General features: G+C 51.8%; 9 protein-coding genes across 9 annotated transcripts; 5 read left to right on the plus strand and 4 right to left on the minus strand.

Annotated features, from left to right (window-relative positions):
* The first annotated feature begins 12 nt into the window (after positions 1-12).
* Positions 13-1,060, plus strand: BDV17DRAFT_276267 (rRNA-processing protein RRP15). Its single transcript, XM_073759309.1, has one exon. The coding sequence runs from the start codon at positions 45-47 to the stop codon at positions 912-914; it is 870 nt and encodes a 289-aa protein (XP_073610565.1). The 5' UTR covers positions 13-44; the 3' UTR covers positions 915-1,060.
* On the minus strand, positions 1,051-1,941 carry BDV17DRAFT_276270 (2Fe-2S ferredoxin-type domain-containing protein). Its single transcript, XM_073759310.1, has 3 exons — positions 1,599-1,941; positions 1,439-1,545; positions 1,051-1,379 (listed from the first exon to the last, which is right to left on the minus strand). Exons 1-3 carry the CDS (start codon positions 1,850-1,852, stop codon positions 1,135-1,137), a joined length of 606 nt encoding a protein of 201 aa, XP_073610566.1. The 5' UTR covers positions 1,853-1,941; the 3' UTR covers positions 1,051-1,134.
* Positions 1,942-1,951: 10 nt separating this feature from the next.
* Positions 1,952-3,763, plus strand: BDV17DRAFT_232587 (mitofusin complex protein UGO1). The gene is made up of 2 exons (XM_073755812.1): positions 1,952-2,506; positions 2,559-3,763. Exons 1-2 carry the CDS (start codon positions 2,102-2,104, stop codon positions 3,678-3,680), a joined length of 1,527 nt encoding a protein of 508 aa, XP_073610567.1. The 5' UTR covers positions 1,952-2,101; the 3' UTR covers positions 3,681-3,763.
* BDV17DRAFT_232594 (uncharacterized protein) lies at positions 3,763-4,119 on the plus strand. The gene has a single exon (XM_073755814.1). The coding sequence runs from the start codon at positions 3,846-3,848 to the stop codon at positions 4,029-4,031; it is 186 nt and encodes a 61-aa protein (XP_073610568.1). The 5' UTR covers positions 3,763-3,845; the 3' UTR covers positions 4,032-4,119.
* Positions 4,120-4,530: 411 nt separating this feature from the next.
* hapX (bZIP transcription factor HapX) lies at positions 4,531-6,322 on the minus strand. The gene is made up of 2 exons (XM_073755813.1): positions 6,115-6,322; positions 4,531-6,064 (listed from the first exon to the last, which is right to left on the minus strand). Exon 2 carries the CDS (start codon positions 6,027-6,029, stop codon positions 4,638-4,640), a length of 1,392 nt encoding a protein of 463 aa, XP_073610569.1. The 5' UTR covers positions 6,030-6,064; positions 6,115-6,322; the 3' UTR covers positions 4,531-4,637.
* A 1,242-nt stretch (positions 6,323-7,564) lies between these two features.
* On the plus strand, positions 7,565-11,280 carry BDV17DRAFT_285194 (glycosyl hydrolase family 71-domain-containing protein; the record flags this gene model as incomplete). The annotated part of the gene is made up of 5 exons (XM_073760661.1): positions 7,565-7,643; positions 7,977-8,080; positions 8,134-8,775; positions 8,834-9,406; positions 9,766-11,280. 5 exons carry the CDS (start codon positions 7,565-7,567, stop codon positions 11,278-11,280), a joined length of 2,913 nt encoding a protein of 970 aa, XP_073610570.1.
* Positions 11,281-15,119: 3,839 nt separating this feature from the next.
* On the minus strand, positions 15,120-17,254 carry BDV17DRAFT_296073 (methylenetetrahydrofolate reductase (NAD(P)H) MET12; the record flags this gene model as incomplete). Its single annotated transcript, XM_073763210.1, has 2 exons — positions 15,120-17,090; positions 17,168-17,254. 2 exons carry the CDS (start codon positions 17,252-17,254, stop codon positions 15,120-15,122), a joined length of 2,058 nt encoding a protein of 685 aa, XP_073610571.1.
* A 544-nt stretch (positions 17,255-17,798) lies between these two features.
* Positions 17,799-18,559, plus strand: BDV17DRAFT_232641 (uncharacterized protein). The gene has a single exon (XM_073755815.1). It carries the CDS (start codon positions 17,884-17,886, stop codon positions 18,484-18,486), a length of 603 nt encoding a protein of 200 aa, XP_073610572.1. The 5' UTR covers positions 17,799-17,883; the 3' UTR covers positions 18,487-18,559.
* On the minus strand, positions 18,557-19,522 carry BDV17DRAFT_276287 (nucleoside-diphosphate kinase). The gene is made up of 4 exons (XM_073759311.1): positions 19,379-19,522; positions 19,244-19,274; positions 18,999-19,146; positions 18,557-18,948 (listed from the first exon to the last, which is right to left on the minus strand). The coding sequence occupies exons 1-4, from the start codon at positions 19,393-19,395 to the stop codon at positions 18,683-18,685; spliced, it is 462 nt and encodes a 153-aa protein (XP_073610573.1). The 5' UTR covers positions 19,396-19,522; the 3' UTR covers positions 18,557-18,682.
* Positions 19,523-19,539: the final 17 nt, after the last annotated feature.

Genomic DNA, 19,539 nt, shown 5'->3' on the forward strand with positions numbered 1-19,539 from the left:
ACAAACAATTCACGAATTCACCAAGAACAAAGCACAAACCCAAGATGCCGCTTACGACGAGTCAGAAGAAGAGAAAGGTTCTCGAGGGTTTTCAGGGCAAAACAGGCCGTCCCAACAAGAAGTTCAGGAAGCAGCGCGAATATCACAGCAGCTCCGAAGAGTCCGACGACGAGTCCGACGACGAGCCCGCCGACTTCAAAGCAGTCGATCTTGCCGATTCCGACGAGGAGACAGGAAAACCCGCTCCAAAGAAACCTACAGCGAAGCAGCCGAAGAAGAAGGAATCACGGAAACATGCACCTAAGAAAGATTCTGAAGAAGATGAAGAATCCGCTTCCAATGCCGACTCCGATGCGGATGAGGATGAAGACGACGATGATGCCGATTCCGACGATGACATGCAAGAGAACTCCATAGGCAAAAGGACGGTCCCGAAGCGCAACGATCCCTCTGCATTCTCCACCTCTATATCGAAAATTCTTGCTACAAAATTACCGACATCTGCCCGTGCAGACCCTGTGCTATCGCGCAACAAAACCGTTACACAAGCCACTGCTCAAGTCGCGGAAGAGAAACTTGACAATCAGGCGCGGGCCAAGCTAAGAGCCGAGAAGAAGGAGGAGCTAGATCGGGGTCGTGTTCGCGATGTTCGGGGAATTGGGAGTGGACAGGCCGGTGCGGTGGCCGAAGAGGAGAAGCGTCTGCGCAAGATCGCCCAGCGCGGTGTTGTAAAGCTGTTCAATGCAGTTCGGGCGGCGCAGGTTCGTGGTGAGGTGGCTGCAAAGGACGAGAGAAAGAAGGGTACGGTTGGCATTGGCGAGCGTGAAAAGGCCGTCAACCAAGTCAGTAAGCAGGGGTTCTTGGAGTTGATCAATGGGAAGAAAGGGAAGCCGCTCAACATCGAGGAAGCTTGAGGGATTTGCTTGGTCTCCATATACTGACATTGGTTATATCCACGGCGTTACGGTATCATCGGGTTAAAAGTTATGTACAGTTTTGAAGCCGCTGGCTTATTCTACAATATATTTGAATGGAGATGGGAATACCCTATATGATTATATCTACGCCTCCTAAGATGTCGCTGTAGATTTCCACTAATATTGTACAATACATGACTTTCGAGGTCTCGTCATTTTATTTCTTCGCCTGGAAGTCACTTGCCTGCAGATTCCGAGTCATTGAGGGCAGTCGCACAACCAAACCATCCAGCTCCTTGTTCATAAGTACCTGACAGCCTAGTCGCGAAGTCTCCGTCAACCCGAATGCCAGATCAAGCATATCGTTCTCGTCGTCTGAGGGCTCTTCCATCTTGTCGAACATATCCGGATCCTCCACTATAACATGACATGTTGAACAAGCGCACGACCCGCCGCAGGCACCTAGACGAAAGACCCCGGTTAGTATCAGCGAACAAGCACAGACCAGAAGAAGTTCTCACCCTCCATTTCTAAGTCATTGGCTTGCGCAATGTCCAACAGATTGTCCCCCTCCGAGACCTGGAAATCATACTTCTCGCCGTCCTTATCAATAAAAGTTACATTAATTCTAGCCAGTTAGTGCTATGCGACAGCAAGACAGGCGACTGTAGAGATACTCACTCCTCCCCAGGCTTCGGCGGTGTGATATGACCGTGCTGCATGCGCGACGAGGCGGAGAAGCTTCGCGGTGTCTCAATCTGCTTCCAGGACCGGCGCAAATTCGTCTTTCTTGCAGTCATCGACATCCGTGAGCAGGAGGCGCGAGGCACTCGTGAGGTATAGCTAAGAAATCGAGCTGACTGGGAGCGGCAGACGTGCTCTCCAGTGACGGCATGCCGCAGCACGTTCAAGCCAGCGTCTTTCCAGAAGGGCATTGGAGCGGAGAGATTGATATCAAAATGCAAGTAAAGGAAATAAACCCTAAGAAAGAATGAGAAGGAGAAGACTGTTGCTGTGAGCCAGGCGAGTCAGAGGCGAAAGCAACGAAGCAGGGAAATAAAAATCCCGACGGAGCGAAGGCGGCGTTCCCGGACTTTTCACGACTTCACCTTTTCTCCTCGACTTCATCCTCTGCCCCTCACCAATCAACAATACGGCAATTATAAGACAACTCGATCCTCATAATGTCATCTCGCGACGGACCAAACCCGCTCCGTCCTTATTACATTCCGCCGTCCATCGGCCTCGACCAAGATGCCTCCTTCTCGTCCCCTCCCAATGCTTCGTCCGCCCAAGTCTTCGGGAACACCGCGCGCGACCTGCTCCCCGATATAGACTATTCGGAATATCTTGACAGCTCACCTTCTGTCTCTGGATGGGTCAGAGATGCTTTTGACACCGCGATTAAGCGCTATACTTCGGTGTTGATGTCGCAGCCGTTTGATGTCGCAAAGACAATACTGCAGTCATATGTGGTGCCCGATGATTCCGCAGCTGGCCAATTTCCCAAGGGTGACTCTCAAAGATCAGGAAGAGGAAGCAGGAATGGTTTATATGATGATATGGGCTCCGATGAAGACGAGGAAGGCGTAGGTGCTGTTTATGGTAGTGAGGTGAGGATATGCTAACAAGATCAAAAAGGACCTATCGTCCGACGATGAGAGCAGTTACTTCACATCTGCAGCGCCTGCTGTCTCGTCCCCGGATTCTTCTCGCCGCCCCAGTTCTCGTCGCCGGATCACAGACCGCAGCGGTTACATTCCGTCGTCGTCTTCGTCCGAGTCAATTTCGCAGCACGCGCTCGCCCTCAAGAACCCCTCCTCTTTGATGGAGGTACTTTCTCAGCTCTGGACGACCAGCGGCCCGACATCACCATGGAAAGCGACCAACGCGACATTCGTATACTCTCTACTACTTCCCACTTTAAATACATTCATTCGCAGTCTCCTGTCCGCCATTGTGGGATTGCCTGAAGACGACATCACCCCGTCCATGGCGAGCGATATTCTTACCTCCACCTCCCCGCTAGTAGCCTTGGTCCTATCTTTCATCTCCTCTTCGCTGTCAGCCATGCTCTTGTCTCCTATCGACACGGCGCGCACTTATCTCATTCTTACTCCCGCCACTCACGGACCCCGCTCTCTCCTCCGCGCCATTCGCCAGCTCCCAACCTCAAACTACACTATCCCCCCTCATCTTGTACCAATCACCATCCTCCATTCCAGCTTGCCGAACTTGGTCATCTCCAGCACTCCATTAATCCTCAAATCATACCTTGCTCTCGATCCCGTCCTACACCCGTCTACCTGGAACATACTCAGCTTCATCGGGTCCGGTATAGAACAGGCCGTTCGCTTCCCGCTTGAAACCATTCTTCGCCGTGCGCAAATCGCCACATTCACCTCCCCGAGCATCCGACAAAACAGCGTGAGCACTCTCCGTCCCACGGCGTCAGGCGCCGCAGCTCAAGCCGCAGAAGTCGAAACCATCGTGCCAACGCCACAAACTTACCGTGGCGTTGTCGGAACCATGTGGAGTATTGTCTATGAGGAAGGCGTCCAACCCTCCCCAGAAGCTCAACGCGCGCGCGAACTACTCGGCAAGCCCGTTCCCCATCGCAAACGCCAAGGCCAGGGCATTCAGGGTCTCTATCGGGGTTGGAGAATCGGCATGTGGGGTGTTGCTGGGAGTCTGGGTCTTAATCTCCTGAATGGTGCAGGCGGCGTAGACGACGGTCCCATGCCCAGCGGTGGCCGATTCTAAATTCTTCACAGCGTACCTCTTTCGCTGAACCAATTATATACGCCCCGGTTCTTCCTTTCAAACCCCCATTTACCTTTCTTCGCTTTCGATCTTTGTAATACTAACTACCACTAACGTCGTGATGGGACATACCATATCTGTTTATCTATACCCAGTCTCATATATATGGGGTGGTGTCGAATATGGGCCGGGGAGCTTAGGCGTTGCCTGTATCTGTATTGTCTCTTTGGTTTACCTGACGGCCTATGTCTTTCTATCCATGCCCTGTACCTTGCTGGATTTAGCGCCTCTCTGCTCCTAGTCAGATTGCATAGTATGCAAATATTTAATGTGATTATAGCTTTTGATTGAGTTGGGTATGTTAGGTTTATCTAAAGTTTGTTCCGCGATTGGGTAGGGTAATATTAGGTCAAAAAGCATACCTCTTGCGCTGTATAGCTTCTCGGATATGTCTAATTGATACCGTGGAAAGTAACAATGGGGTGAACGGCTACTCCGAGGTGCTTTAGGTAGATAGATTGGAAGGTATGTATGTAATTAGATCTCGTTTTTCATGTGTATTTTGTATACCTCAGCTAGGTGCGAGGTCAAGTTCATTTGACCTTATTTTAAATAGGAGAAAAAAGCACAAGAACGCCGTCATTCACCCGTCTAGTCATAGCAGTATAGAACTCCAAGTGGTCAGCCCGTGTCGATGTATGTGTAGCATTACCATAACGACATGTCCATATCCAGCCTTGTAGGTCCAACCAATCCGAATTCGTTTGCCTTTTTATTTTGGTTTGAGCCAGTCAGTCCTATATCCTGGGACTGAGACTGGGGTTTTGTGGAGGTCATTCAAGGGTGAAAACTCGTATAATACAAACTCAGACATGAATGAGTCAGGTTTGGGTATCATCAAAGAATAAATGATAGAAAATGGAAAGAAGGCGAAAGGCGAGAGAAACAAAGATTGGTCTATTTGTCGGCAAAGCGTCGGTCAAAGTAACGAAGCACGCCCATGACACTTGCGGCCTCGACTTCCATCGCGGCTCGCGAGGATGGCGTGGTTTGGCTGACGTCTCTGGGGTTGGGAAGGGTGTGGAGCTTTGGGAGCCAGGAAGCGAGCTCGTCACTGGCACGGGAGAAGTTCGGGTGTCGAGAGAGGGTGGTGAAGGCGTCCGCGCAGGAAAGGGTGAGTGGAGTTGATGCGCGTTCAGCGCTACGGCGAGGGGCCGGGGCCGGGGCACGAGTTTGGCAGCATCCGCCATCAGCTCCTTTGCCGCCGCAGCATCCGGTTGGAGTGCCGCTGGCAGAACGAGAGGCGGCCAGTGTCTTGCAAAATAACGTCCTTCGAGGGTCGGAGACGCACGCAGAGCATGTTCCTGGTCCATTGGCGCAAGGGTTGGTTGCTGTTGCCTGGCTGATGGGAGGTAGGGTAACCTCCGAGCGGACATCACTATCGGAAGGAGGGGGTGTGAATTGGGAGATGTTTTGAATCGGTGCTAGGCGGTTGTTCTCAAAGTTGCTACTGCGTCGATGTTGCTCCTCCTGCGCGGCCATTTCTGCGCAAATACAGGGCGTTCCGTCCTGGCAGAATCCGCAGGGGTCAACCGGAGGTGAAGAGACTGGGCTGACAGTATCTTCATGGTGAGGCGCGGCGAACCTGGTAGTGAAGTCAATCTCCATCTCCTCGGGCTCAGGCTTGATCTTTGGCTCTGATGCGCGGTTCATCTCGATACCCGGCATGGCGAAGGCATCCTCGATGCACTGGCAATGTGAGGTGGAGCACCGGTTGCATCCTAATGGAACTTCCTCCGGTTGGGTCTGCTCGTGTGTCGAGGGGCTCTTTTGAGTTTGTGTGCGGTTTCTCGAAGACCGAGGCGGCAGAGGTACTGCATCTGTGCTTGAAGTGTTTTTGAACTCCTTCACCAGTGTCTCGCGTGCGGCTCTTTCAACAGAAACCTCTTTCTCGAGCGCATGACACCGGTCGCGCCACCAGGTCATCTCGGTTCGGCATTGTTCCAGCTCTCGCGAAAGTTCTGAGATTTGTTCCTTGAACGAAGCGACGTGGATCTCATGGTCGTCTTCAATAACCTTGATCTGATCTTCCAGTTCATTCACACGGGCGGCTCGGCGTTCTCGAAAAGCTCGCTGGGCAGCACGATTTTGCGCCTTTCGCTTCGTAGGGGGCGTGTCTGTTGCTGGCTTGCGACCTGGTTTAGGGCGGGGGGGAATAACCCATTCCTTGGAGGTGACGGATCCGGGTGTGCCGGGTCCGGGTGACGGTGAAACATGGGGCTTGGCAACCAAGGCGGGGGCCAAAGGTGCAGAGACTGGAGCGATGGAGAGCGCTGACTGAGCAGCCATGGTGACGATGGAATCTTAGGTCAGTTCAGTAGATTCTGAGATGAGATTAGCTGCATATCGTTAGATTGGGAATGGGGAGACGAACGGCGAGCGGTGCGGTGGTGACACGGGGGATTACCGCTTCGGCCGGAGGAGCGGAAGTGCGTCCTTCAGCAGAAGCGAGTATTCGAGTGAGAAGAGGGGTGTACTGATTGGATAGTCTATTTCTATATTGGATAGCTGCAGCATCTGAGAAGAAGGATGTAATTGGGAGAGTAAATGAGGGGAGAAGGCAGGGTAGGTCGGGACGGAAGGGAGGGAAGTCGTTTTATTATGAGCGAAGACTCGGAGGGGAGAAAAGCCCGGGCGTCGGATCAGATTAGATTATCGTGCGCTCTCATAATGGCTGTTGGCTCCATCCGACCTCGGAGCGAGAGGTTGGCTCTACGCCGGTGGGACACTGCAGCTATGGTACGAGCTGCTGATTGGTTTTGATAGGGTACAGTCATTCTAGCAAATCCACGGAAATTGATCATCCTTTTTGCAGCTAGAGTCGAAGCTGTTACGGACTATGGGAGACTCCAGTATTTAGGGTTGGCTGTCATCAACATCACATCGCGTTTCTACATTGCTATGGATCTTACCAACTCAATTGAGAATGCATCTTTCACACTGGACGTTCACATGTATCACTGTGTGCATGGACGGAAACGGGATTCCCTCGTCGCCTGACGCTTTTGATCTTATCTGATCGCACTAGTCCCGTTTCGGTCAGGCTCTCCGACTCCAGTGACTCCTCTCCTCGTCGCCTCCTCCACTCCGCTGGCAGCGCTGCTCATCACTGAGCAATGATACCACGCTCACTGGATACTCTTACCAGTGGACGGTTGAAAAATTCTTTTTCTTTTACTAAGAGCTCGGTAATAGGATTCCCGTCGCGGCAGACACGGTTGAGCTTATTCCTGTGCTTCGTGCGTCAAGCTGTCAACTTCGACCACCGAAAAACGGAATAATCGGCTGAACGGTACGTGCTTCCCGCCACTTGGAGGGGCCTGGCAATTGGCATACGGAGAAGGATTTAATATGTCTCAACTACATCTGTACTACTGTTTTCGACCTTGCGTGCTCTACCTGCGGTTGCTGTCGGGGGCATAGCGAAACCGGCATGAGCTCAAAAGGCTTGGGAAATATAAATACGTATATTTCTAGAAATTCTGACATGATTATGTGCAGCGGTTGCTGTATCTTGACAAACAGAAAGCGGTGGACTCTATCAATTGCTGCCTGAATACACAACTAGTGAGTCCCCCTACAGAGTACATGACTTGAGATGCGTTGCATTTAATAGCTGCACAGCAGCTTCAGTGCTGTTAAGCTACTATGCCTTATTACTATTTATCCCTCTGCTCCCCGTTAAACAGGCATTACGGAATTCTCGGCCATGAACGATTGCTTCATACTCTCGTGCTTCAACCATAAACTAATTGTTACTGTCTTCCTATTTCCAGGCACATTCTCTTGACCTTTGTTGCTTTAAGAAATCGTAGAGTGCCAGAATGAAGCACTTAGATCGTTTTCTGCGCCACTTTCATGCCAAAGAGAAACGGAACCAGCCGCCTCCGAGCAATGGCCATGGTCAGTAGTGCCAGTTTCTTTCTTCTCATTCCTTGCAACTACATCTCGTTCACATGACTTCCGCCCTTTCTTCCCCGGGTCTGGAATAATTTATCATGTCGCAGATTATTGAGCTCATGGACGTTCTCTATTTGTCTTCTGTGACTTTGGAACCTCAATGTCTAGCGATTTTCCGACGTCTTCTTGTCTGATGTCCTAGAGAGCGTCGGTTACTATGACGCGACACTGGGCTCAGAATGATAGAAGAGCCCAAATGACCGACCCCCTTCCTTCTGCTTTATGAACAGCTATAGTGGACGACGCTCATTTAAATTTACTTATTGATCTTTTTAGTTGGAACCTCCGTATATGCTCAAGCGCCTCCAAGTGCTTTCGCGCACAATGCACCAGCTACAACTGCTCCTTCGGAGCCGCTGAGCGTTTTTTCCCACTTCATAGTAAGCAATAGCCTGATTGATATCTGTTGTCGAATACAATGCTAACAGCTCAGGTCGGAGTTGCAGGAGCAATGTCACCGGCCGACTGGGAGCACGACATCCTCGAGGCCCAGAAAGCTCATATCGACGGATTCGCTCTGAACATTGCCCCCCAGGACGACTACACTGACCGTGTCCTACAAACAGCGTACAACGCCGCTGAGAATATCGGGGGCTTCTCGCTCTTTCTCTCATTCGACTACGAATCCGGAGGACCGTGGCCCCTAGATCGAGTCATCACCACAATCGATACCTACAAGGACAGACCTGCTCAGTATCTCTACAAAGGTAGACCTTTGGTATCTACCTTTGAAGGGGTTGGAAGCTCGGGCGACTGGCCGACAATAAAGAGTGCAACTGGCTGTGCATTTATCCCAGACTGGACGAGTCTCTCGCCGTCTGGCTTACACACGGTCCACAATGTGATTGATGGGGCGTTTAGTTGGGATGCTTGGCCAGTTGGGGCACAAGACAAGGATACATCGAGCGACAAGGCATGGATTGACGCACTTTCTGGTAAGCCGTTCATGATGGCTGTTTCCCCATGGTTCTACACGAGCCTTCCTCAGTGGAATAAGAACTGGCTCTGGCGAGGTGACGATTTGTGGCATTATCGCTGGAGCCAGGTGATGGATTTGCAGCCGGCTTTAGTCCAGGTATGTTTGATGAGCGCTTCCAAGCAGGATTTTGAGACGATCTGACATGCTTGCTTAGATTCTCAGCTGGAACGATTACGGGGAGACGCATTACATCGGACCGATTTATAATCAAGGAATTCCAAATGGAGCAGAGCGCTATGTGATGGGATATCCTCACGATGCTTGGCGGGAACTTCTGCCACATTACATCGACGCCTACCGTCGACGGGGTGCTATGCTTCGAGAGGGCGTGTCAAGTCCAGTCGAAGTGACCTCGTACGCTTGCAAGCGCCCTCTTTCTTATGCAGACAAAATCGTTTATTGGTATCGACTCAATCCGAGCAGCTCCGGTGACGCTGGTGGAACAACAGGGAACAACTTGAATATGGGCCAGCCGGTATTGAAACCCGGCGACGTGTCACAAGATCGAGTGTTCTTCAGTGTGCTGGTCCCAGAGCCAAGCCAGGTTCATGTTCAGATTGGGCGTGCAGCACCTACGATTTTACTTGCTGCACATCCCGGAGTCAGTCACTTCTCCGTACCTTTTGGCGGATACTCAGGGCCAGTGCGGTTTGCGATTGTCCGCCATGGTGAAGAGGTCGAGACGACCACAGGGCCTGCCATAACAGACGAATACACGGACGGCAAAGTAAACTGGAATGCATTCGTCGGATCCAGCTAGATTTTAGAAATTGAAAAAAAAAAAAAAAAAAAAAAAAAAAAAAAAAAAAAAAAAGATCGTTTAGTTGTGTCTTACAATGTTGAGAAGTGTTGTCGCCATTTTCCAGCCACTGTGCTGACGTATCGGGGCCGATAAGCGCTGATGACTCCTCAGTTCTCCGCATAACCGCAGCTCTTCTTCGCTCTTCTCCAACTCTCCTCTTCCTCTTCATCTCTCTCTCTCCATCAGCCCCAGTATCTATCTCTCTTCCTCTCGACCTCTATCCTATCATCTTCACCGTATTTACTTACGTTCCGACCATGACCAAGAAGACTTTTAACCACCAGCCTTTGGCTTATCGCCAGTATCAGCTACCTGAAACCCTCCACTTCGACTACCAGCCTCCGACTGTCACCGCCACTACAACTACGCGACCCAGCGTCAGCCCAAAGACAATCAACCCCGATGACTACTCGCAGGCGTACTGCGACTTCATGACCAACCACCCCACCATTTTCCACGCCGTCGACGGCTTCGCAAAGCAACTCGAAGGCAAGGGATACAAGTACCTGTCCGAGCGGGAATCATGGACACCGAAGCTCGAGCGTGGAGGAAAATACTACACTACAAGGAACGGGAGTGCATTGATCGCATTCTCGGTCGGCTCAGAGTACAAGAGTGGTAATGGTCTTGCCATCATCGCCGGCCACATCGACGCCCTCACGGCCAAGCTGAAACCCGTCTCCAAGCTCCCCAACAAGGCTGGCTATGTCCAGTTGGGCGTTGCTCCTTATGCTGGCGGCTTAGGCAGGACATGGTGGGATCGTGATCTGTCTATTGGTGGAAAGGTTCTTGTTCGCAATGCTAGCACGGGCAAGGTCGAGTCCAAGCTCGTCAAGCTTGACTGGCCGATCGCCCGGATCCCAACGCTCGCAGAGCACTTTGGTGCTCCTTCGCAGGGACCTTTCAATAAGGAGACTCAGATGGTCCCTATCATCGGAATCGACAACTCGGACCTGTTCCAGTCTGATAAGCCTACTGCCGATGAGGGCATCGAAACAGGTACATTCGCCGCCTCGCAGCCGCCTAAGCTCGTCAAGGTGATCTCCAAAGAACTCGGCATTACAAACTACAGCAGCATCCTCAACTGGGAGCTTGAGCTCTTTGACAGCCAACCCGCTCGCCTGGGAGGTCTCGAGAAAGACCTCATCTTCGCCGGCCGCATCGACGACAAGCTCTGCTGCTACGCCGCGCAGGAAGCCCTCCTCGCCTCGTCCGACGAAACGTCCCGGTCCTCCGTAAAGATGGTCGGCTATTTCGACGATGAAGAAATCGGCAGTCTCCTCCGCCAGGGCGCCCGCTCCAACTTCATGTCCAGCGTCATCGAGCGCATCGCGCAGTCCTTCGCACCCTCGTATGGCCCCGACCTCCTCGCCCAAACTGTCGCAAACAGCTTCCTCATCTCCTCGGACGTTATCCACGCCGTCAACCCCAACTTCTTAAATGTCTACCTCGAGAACCACGCGCCTCGGCTCAACGTCGGCGTCTCCGTCTCCGCAGACTCAAACGGCCACATGACCACCGACTCCGTCAGCTACGGGTTCATCAAGCGCGTTGCGGAAAAGTCAGATAGTAAGCTTCAGGTCTTCCAGATTCGGAACGACTCGCGCAGCGGTGGCACAATTGGACCCATGACTAGTTCGCGCATTGGGATGCGCGCTATTGATGTGGGCATTCCACAGCTCAGTATGCATAGTATTCGGGCTACTACCGGGGCGCAGGATCCTGGGTTGGGTGTTAAGCTCTTCAAGGGATTCTTTGATCACTTTGAGGAGGTGGATAGGGAGTTTGCTGATTTCTAGGAGGAGTTCTGTTCGTGCTGTTTGCTTGTGGGAGGAGGCGGTTGTTTGAGTTGGCTTGCATGATGGATGGTGTTGGGTTTTGTTTGGATTAGATGGTCTTGCTTGAGATGTAGAGTCGCGAAGTCGATTTCTGATCTAATTATGACTTGCTGATGGAGTATCATATACAAGAAATCTAAGATCTACTAATTCAAGAACCATAAGATACTCCTCTCTCCCTCTCTCTCCCTCTCTCTCCCTCTCACACATCGACACTCCAAGCAACATCTGAGGTCCAATATGCATCTCGCCAGCTTTACAATCGCATTGCCACCAGGGAGAATGGAACCATACCTCTTCTTCTCACGGGCCCTCGTCTGGCCCATCTGTATTTGAGCAGTAGGGTGATCGGAGGAGATATGCAGCGGCAGTTCTGACTTCATCTGGAGCAATTGCTCCAGATGAATTCCAAATGCATACCGAGCTGGCTACCTAGATATCTGGAGTATCCAATGTACAAGCTGTAGCAAACTTCGAAAAGAAGATCAAGTTTCGTCATAATTTCAATGCGTGTTCGGGATTCAGTCCATGATCGTTTCACTGTTGGACTCACTGCTCTTGTTTCTTTCACTATCTGTATTTCAATCGTCGCGCATTCCATTGACTATTCATTCCATCGCCTACAAGCGTGCCCATGGACCAACACAACACAACAACCACGCCTCCTCTTCCTTCTCCTACTCCTTCTCTCTGTTACAACACGACACCACTTTCCCTCTCAATTTCCTTGTTTTCGGGCCTTTTCTTTTCAACCAATCTGCTGTCAGCCTTCTAGCCGTGCCTTCCCTTCGTTTATCGTCCTCCAATTCACCACTCGAACCCTTCAATTCCATCTCTGGCGCCACGCACCATGACCGTCACAGCCAGGCTCCCCCTGAGCTGATCCTGCTCACTATCTAGGCCTTGATCCCGTGCAGTCTCGCCACCCCATTCATATGCATAGCCGATTGACCAATCCATTTTTTGAGGCTCTCCATCTCGCTCTCAATTGTCCCTTATCTTTCATTACTTGCCAAAATATCCAAGAAAGCATTGATTTAACAAGAGCAGCGAGAGCACCTGCGACGCTCTAATCTTTCACCTTCCCCCTTAAGAGAATAATAATTGTAGCAAACCAAGACTGGTAAAGCGCGTCACCCGCACGCTTCTTAGCTTTACTTACGCTGATGTCCAATGGCAGACATAAAGTCCAGTGGCGCGTGACATTCTATTTAAACACTGTCTGTCTAATGGACACCGAGAGATTGCAGCTCATGTCATGATCCATTTGTATCTATCATCTTCATTCATGCAATGAGGTGGTGCAACATTATTGTGGAGCTCGCGAGAAACGAGAAGGTTGATGTCGACCTTGAACTACCGTGTCTGTTCTGTTGCCAGATACATGTCGGAGTAGATAAACTGAAGCAAAATGCGGACAGGGTCGACATTGGCTCTGGCGATGAGGACGACGTTGACATGGACGTCGACTTTGACTTCACACAGAATGCCTAGTCACGGCAGTAGGGTAGTGGTCAGGCGCCGTCTGTCGGTTCACTTTGTTGGTTTTTGCTTTTTCAAGTTCATGATATGCATTTGACCTCTTCTTATTTCCATGTCCTCGTTTCGCTAGTTTCTGCTTCTGATGATTGTCGGGCTTATAGTATACTGCACTTGTCATTATCTTTAAGAGCTCTTGTTGTTATGAAGGCCATTTTGAAGATTCCTTTTCATGCCATTGTTACCCTGAGGTCAAACAATATATATATATATATATATATTAGATTAAGAACGTTATATCTTTACTATGTATCTTGTAGCGACAGGAGACTAGTGAAACACCGCTGATAACAATGACTGAAGCCTCTGGAGTTTTTTTGCTGGAGGCGCCATTGACACCTCAAGGAAGGCCCTTCGCGACCAGTGTTGGTTGTTCTATGAAACGTTAAAGATTCATCTGGAGCAATTGCCCGAGATAAACATTTGGCTGGCAGGCACAGAACCATGTCTAAGACAGATCTAAATGCCTTGCCGTTGCATCCATCCGTCCCTTCACCCCAAGAGCCTCCTCCCCCCGACTCGGATTCTGACTCCTACTTCCCACCGAGCCCAGACCCTTCTCGTCACCAGGGTCACTCCCCGCATAAGCCCGCGCATGCGTTCGTGGCTGACTATACCCAGCGCCATACTTCATGGCCAGGAACCGATCCGCATCGCCCTCACTCCTGGTGAGTGGCTTGGGACCGCGATTCATGACTTTGGGATTCTCCATATAAACGGATATTATCCGAGGCGATAAATGATCTAGACAGGCGTTGCACGCAAGGGAGAGATGTCAGGATCTCAGCTCGTTTGTGGATGTCGTGGGTGCCCGATCCAATAGAACCAGCACTGAGGCGAGTCAGGTCTTGCCGCAGAGAAAGTCTGGTGCTAAGTTAAGTGATGGCACCTATAAAGCCGAGAATGGAGCAAGATGTATCCGAACCTTCCTCCCTGCACAGACGGAGATCGGATGTGCATACTCGCATGGTCGAGCGCTGATCCACTGCTGGGGTTATGTCCTGAAGAACTACTCTTGCAGTAGCCACCTGTTACACATCCTTTCATATAGTCTATTATAAGCCTGAGTTGTATTGGTGTCGACGGTCCATTCAGCGATCTGATATGTCACAGCCCATATGGATGACAGATATGCAGGCACTGAATTACCGAGGAACCAGTGGATGCCGTTTCAATTCCAAGCACTTGGCTCATGGCCCAGTGAATGATTTCTGCAAAAATTGCCGAACGGCTATCCTGAGCTCCTGACTCGTGAATCAAGGTGGAGAGAAAAATGGATGTATCATATCGAGAGCCGCCTCCAAAGCTAGGGCTTTCAACAGGTCGCCGATGCGTCTGACAGTGGCAGTCAGCAGTGCAGGGGACAGTGCAGACATGACGATATCATCAAATGGAAGGCAGCCATGCTCCAGTGCTCCAGCGTACCAGGTTTTCAAAGCCCTGTATCCTCTTGTAAGTTGGCCATCGAAAACTACCTTCTCGTAGAAGCTCTGTAGCTTGGCAAGCGCCAGGTCGTTAGATACATCCATTATATTTTATGGAGTAGCGGGACCTAAAGAGAGTAATTAAGTCTGCTTGCCAACGCATAACGGTCTTTATGCTCAACGGAGCCGGCGTTGTGTTGTCAGAGTAGTAGTCGGGGACTTCTTTCGAGGGCTCCACAGTTGGTGCGCTAACCAGCTGTTAGTATACAAAAACTACATCTCTTTTCCAAACTATGGCGAAACTTACGCTTGGTAGTGCTTTTGCTGAACAGGTCTCCAAGGACCGCAGACCGCCATCACAATGTTTTGAAGGGGATGGAGGATTGGAAGTGGAGAAGATGAGGGTTCCTACCCGCTGGGACGTAGTCGTGCCTTCCCTTCTGGTCGTGCCGCTGCTCCCCGGGGCCTGGGCAGTGGTCCATATTCACTCTGACGAGGGGATGGACGACATGGAAGTCGACTTCAACTTCGGCGCCGACTTCGACTACTAGCCATGACGGTAAGGGGGTGCGTGTTGTCCTTCTTGGTCTCAATTGACGCAAGCAGCGCCGTCTGGCGGTCCATGTGGCTGTATCAAACAGCAAAGGAATCTTGAGGTTGAACAACTAGAGCTTATATAGGCTCAAGCTGAGCAAAGACATTCCCGAAATGTTATGTTGAATTTATATACACTAAGTTGAAGACAAGTACTCCGTAAATGTCGGCTACTAACCTACTAACTCTCCAATCCTACCAACTACTCAAGTGCCCGCAACGCCTACCTACACAACCGAGTAGTTAAGCATCCGCCAAAGTCCTCCACATCCATTTCTTCTCATCCTCCTCCTCCTTCGAGCCAATGTCCGTCCCCGCGCCAAAGTCTTGACCGACAACACAAACAAGCCAGACGTCATTCTTCGTCTTCTCCAGGAACTTCTCTGTTGGCGAGTTCCTCGGGTAGATGCGGCGCCACTCATCCCAGATCCTGAACGCCTCGTCGCCCCAGGCGCGGAAGGAGACTTCCTCGATGATGGTTGGCGTGATAATTTCCTTGCCACGGAAGACACCCCACGTGACGGCGTTGACGTTGTTAGGGTTCATTTCTACGGGCTCGGTGTCGGATGTTTGGGCGGGGAGGGAGGACTCGAAATCGCCGGCGGCGTTTGTAGCGAACCAGGCGAGCTTTTCGTGGCCGTGCTGTTGAAGGAGGGGTTTAAGTTTGCTGGTGTAGTCGGATGTTGGGCAGAACAGCTCAACGAATGGTTTCTGGAAGACAAAGCCCTCGCCCGGCGGGCCCCAGCCGAAGATGGAGTCGTCGCTGCGGACGCCGTTGACGGCGGGTTGGGAGGCTAGTGTCCACCAGGCCTTCTTGTCGATAAGAGCGAGGAGTTCGGGGCGGATGGTCTCGGTTTCAGCGTTGAGGCCGCCGGTGTCTTCTTCAGCACCGCCCTCTGACCAAGGTACCATGTAGAGGTCGCCTGAGACGTGACGGCGGAAGAGCTTGCTGACATCTTCTGGGGAGACGGGGTAGCCCCAGATTCGGTGGGCGACCGAGGGGGCGACGTGAAGGGAGGGGCCGTAGCCGTCGATTTCACCGAAGGCGGGTGAGCGAGCGTCACCCCATCGCCCGTTGGGAAAGTCGTCCCAGGTGGCTTCTCGGCCGAGGGCACCCAGACCTTCAGAAATCTGGAGAGTTGTATTGGGGTCTGGAGCCTGCGCGGGCAGGCCTGCACTGGCAGCAGGGGTCTCGTGTGTTACAGAATCCTTGGATGACCCATCTGCGACCCTATCGACAATCACCCGGTTATGAGGAATAGAGCTGATAGAGGAAGCCCTTCGTCTGCCTTTAGAAGCGGCCCTGGCCGCGTCGACGGTGAGTAACGAGACGTCCTCGCTCACAGCGGTTTCATCTTGATAGTCTGGGATGAGCTTGCATTTTTCAAGGATGAAAGACACAGTCTTTTCGAGGTTAAGCGTGTAGAAGTGGAAACCGCGGAATCCAGGAGTGGGCAACTTCCTGATACCCTCCACAAGTTCGGCGAGTATATCAACACCAAGGCGCTTAACCGCATCATCGTCATGCCTGGCCTCTTCAAGCTTCGCAAGAATAGGCGGTGGGATCTTCACATGGCTGAGCTTCGTCACTCTCGTCAAGATCTTGTAGCTGTGGATGGGCATCAGGCCTGGAATGATAGGGATAGTCTTGAAAGCCCCGGAATCATGATTCCGCAGCAGATTTTCGAATCCCGTGTAGGCGTCAATATCGTACGTCAACTGCGTCATGATAAAGTCGGCGCCCGCCTGTGTCTTCTCAACCAACCACGGCAAATCGACCTTTGGATCCTGGATGTCCTGGAAAGAATCGGCGGGATGTCCCTCTGGGTACGCTGCAACACCAACGCAGAAATAATCGCCATGATGCTTCCGTATATACCGAACCAAATCCACAGCAAAGGTGAAGTCCCTGTTGCTGTCATCCTCCCCATGCATATTGTACTCCTCGCTGCGGGGAGGGTCACCACGCAGCGCCAAGATGTTCCTGATCCCCAGGACCTTTGCTTCCTCCAGCGCTTGATCCACCAGGGCCCGACTCATATTCGTACATGTCAAGTGTAAGCATGTCGTCAGTTGCAGTTGGCGCTGGCAGATCTCCGCCAGCTCCAGCGACCTCTGGGCTGTGCTACCTCCTGCTCCCCAAGTGACTGTGACGAACAGCGGGCGCAATGCCTGCGCCATGCGTTCTAACCGCGCTTGCAAGTTCGCGAAACCCTATAGTCATCGCCGTTAGTCACGAACCTTCTGCAATGGAGGCAAAGTCGCCGGATGCGGGGAGGATAGAGCCCCACCATTTGAGTCTTTGGAGGGAAGAACTCAAGAGAGAAGTAATTCGCGTCGGGCGGCAAAGCCGCGATCTTGTCTGTGATCTTCTCCATGGTTGGAGGTGTGATATGCCAACTGCTGGAGGAATGGCAGGGTTGAAGGAGAGAGGGAGGAAGAGCGACGAATTCGGGGAGGACTTTCTGGGAGCAGGTGGGTTTTGCTCGGAGTATGCGACTCGCCCCTCAGCCCGGATGTCGGCCTGCCACTCGCCATTGACTCAAGGGACTACATCGTGTCATTTTTGCTTTTTGATTTATCACTAGTTGAGCCCGCCTTTCGCAAAGAAACGTGATAATGACCGGGATATTGTGGTGTCGCATGCCAACTCATTGGCTTTTCGCTGCATCTCAGTTGCCGTATAGATCCACCTTCTGCCGCACGCCCAACTTGCCCAACATCCACAGCTCTTCAATGAACAGCATGCACTGCATATTTATGCTGAACCGTAATCATGATCGACAAATGGAACTTCTTACTCCAGCATATTCAAGATGGCCGGATTTGAGGGGCTGATATGCCTGCTGCAAACACGCCAAACAAGGACGTAATTGAGGGAAGCTGCCCCGTTTTCTGACTTCAACAGTCGATCTACGTGATAACTATTCTACATGATGGTCTCTTCTCCGCGATAGACCTCGAATTACCTCGCTTCTCCCCTCATTTTCCGGTGAATTGCTCCAAAATGTCGCCAAATCGCATTTCGCGCCCCTTCGGCCTGCCAATGCGTCTCGGACTTCTATCTACACGACCAGCAGGCCGACGACACATAACGACACCAAAAGACGCTCAAGCCCAATCCCGCCTCCACCGCTTCAACGACCGCCTCCCGTCCTTCCTCCGCGCGTACACAACGCCCCTCCTTAGCGCACCAACAACTCACATAACATCCTTCTTGATCCTCCATGAGATAACGGCCATCGTACCGCTCTTCGGGCTCGTCGCCGCATTCCACTACGGCGGGTGGTTACCGGATTTCACATCGTACAGCGGCTTTGATGCAGACGTGACGAGGTTGACGAGGTGGCTGAGGAAGAAGGGTTGGGTGGGGGAGAGTGTTGAGATTGAGGATGTTACGGCCGCGGGAACGGGAACAATGGAGACAGCTACGGCTACGGAGGCGGAGAAGAAAGGTGTACGGCTGGTTTTGGAGTTCGCGACGGCGTATGCAGCTACGAAGGCTTTTTTGCCTGTGAGGATTGTTGCTAGTGTTTGGGCGACGCCATGGTTCGCTAGGGCTATTTTGGGGCCGGTTGGGAAGGGAGTGAGGAGGTTGTTCCGTAGGTGATAAGTGCACAACCGTTACGCATGTGTATGATAGACGTGAGTTAGCGTATATGGATAGAATGGAATGTAAATAATCATGAAGGATTTTATTTATTGGTATAAATTCTACTCTCACGGCATCTGTCTTTCCTTTTGCCACTGCTCCGCGCTACAACGGACACAGCTTCCTAGGAGCGAGGCTCATCAGAAGAGATAATCTATTCCTTCTCGTAGATCCAGCCGAAAGCGTTGAGCTTGTAGTTCTGGATCTCCTCGGGGGTGAACCAGAGGCCAATCTCCTTCTTGGCGCTCTCGACGGAGTCGGAGCCGTGGCAGACGTTGCGGCCAACATCGATGGCGTAGTCACCACGGATAGTGCCGGGGGCGGAGGCAAGGGGGTTGGTGGCACCGAGGATGGTACGGCCGGTCTTGACGACCTCCTTACCCTCCCAGACCATGGCGACGATGGGGCCGCTGAGCATGTCTATATTGTTGTAAGTGTCCGGGAAGCGACTCCGTTCAGCGGCAACTTACAGGTAACGAGACCGGGGAAGAAGGACTTCTCCTTAAGGTCAGCATAGTGCTGCTCGAGGAGAGAGCGGCTGGGGGAGGTGAGCTTCATGGCAGCGAGCTTGAAGCCACGGTTCTCGAAGCGAGAGATAATGGGGCCGACGAGTCCACGCTGGCAGGAGGGTCAGTTCACGATCATCTTATATTATAACAGTCCGACGTCGCGTATCGTATGTTGCGTCGAGAATCAATGACTGCTCATTGCGTACCTGGACACCGTCGGGCTTGATGGCGATGAAACTACGGTGAACAATTAGCTTGGTGGCTTGATGAGGGGTAATGACAGGAGAAAGTGGACGAAAGAACTGTCTATGGAGTAAAAGACTAGGGATTGAGGTACTTACGTCTGCTCGGAAGACATTTTGATAGGGATTGGAGAAATGAAAGACAGGGAAGTCAGTGAGATGCGATTGAGAAGAGGGAAGAAGCGGAAACTGGTGTTGAGCTGGCGAAATTCTTCCTCTTATTCCCTAAACGCCGGAGTGGGGCATTGAGGGACTTTCAA

The sequence above is a fragment of the Aspergillus undulatus genome (genome assembly GCF_047715775.1).
Source record: "Aspergillus undulatus strain CBS 261.88 unplaced genomic scaffold BDV17scaffold_82, whole genome shotgun sequence".
Taxonomy (NCBI): Eukaryota; Fungi; Ascomycota; class Eurotiomycetes; order Eurotiales; family Aspergillaceae; genus Aspergillus; species Aspergillus undulatus.

Coding starts and splice junctions, on each gene's coding strand:
- BDV17DRAFT_276267 (XM_073759309.1), top strand. CDS start 45: ATGCCGCTTACGACGAGTCAGAAGAAGAGAAAGGTTCTCGAGGGTTTT.
- BDV17DRAFT_276270 (XM_073759310.1), bottom strand. CDS start 1,852: ATGCCCTTCTGGAAAGACGCTGGCTTGAACGTGCTGCGGCATGCCGTC. Junction 1,546..1,598: donor CCGCCGAAGCCTGGGGAGGA/GTGAGTATCTCT, acceptor CTAACTGGCTAG/AATTAATGTAACTTTTATTG. Junction 1,380..1,438: donor CAATGACTTAGAAATGGAGG/GTGAGAACTTCT, acceptor TCTTTCGTCTAG/GTGCCTGCGGCGGGTCGTGC.
- BDV17DRAFT_232587 (XM_073755812.1), top strand. CDS start 2,102: ATGTCATCTCGCGACGGACCAAACCCGCTCCGTCCTTATTACATTCCG. Junction 2,507..2,558: donor CCGATGAAGACGAGGAAGGC/GTAGGTGCTGTT, acceptor AAGATCAAAAAG/GACCTATCGTCCGACGATGA.
- BDV17DRAFT_232594 (XM_073755814.1), top strand. CDS start 3,846: ATGGGGTGGTGTCGAATATGGGCCGGGGAGCTTAGGCGTTGCCTGTAT.
- hapX (XM_073755813.1), bottom strand. CDS start 6,029: ATGGCTGCTCAGTCAGCGCTCTCCATCGCTCCAGTCTCTGCACCTTTG.
- BDV17DRAFT_232641 (XM_073755815.1), top strand. CDS start 17,884: ATGTCGCCAAATCGCATTTCGCGCCCCTTCGGCCTGCCAATGCGTCTC.
- BDV17DRAFT_276287 (XM_073759311.1), bottom strand. Junction 19,147..19,243: donor TCAAGCCCGACGGTGTCCAG/GTACGCAATGAG, acceptor CCCTCCTGCCAG/CGTGGACTCGTCGGCCCCAT. Junction 18,949..18,998: donor CTTCCCCGGTCTCGTTACCT/GTAAGTTGCCGC, acceptor ACAACAATATAG/ACATGCTCAGCGGCCCCATC.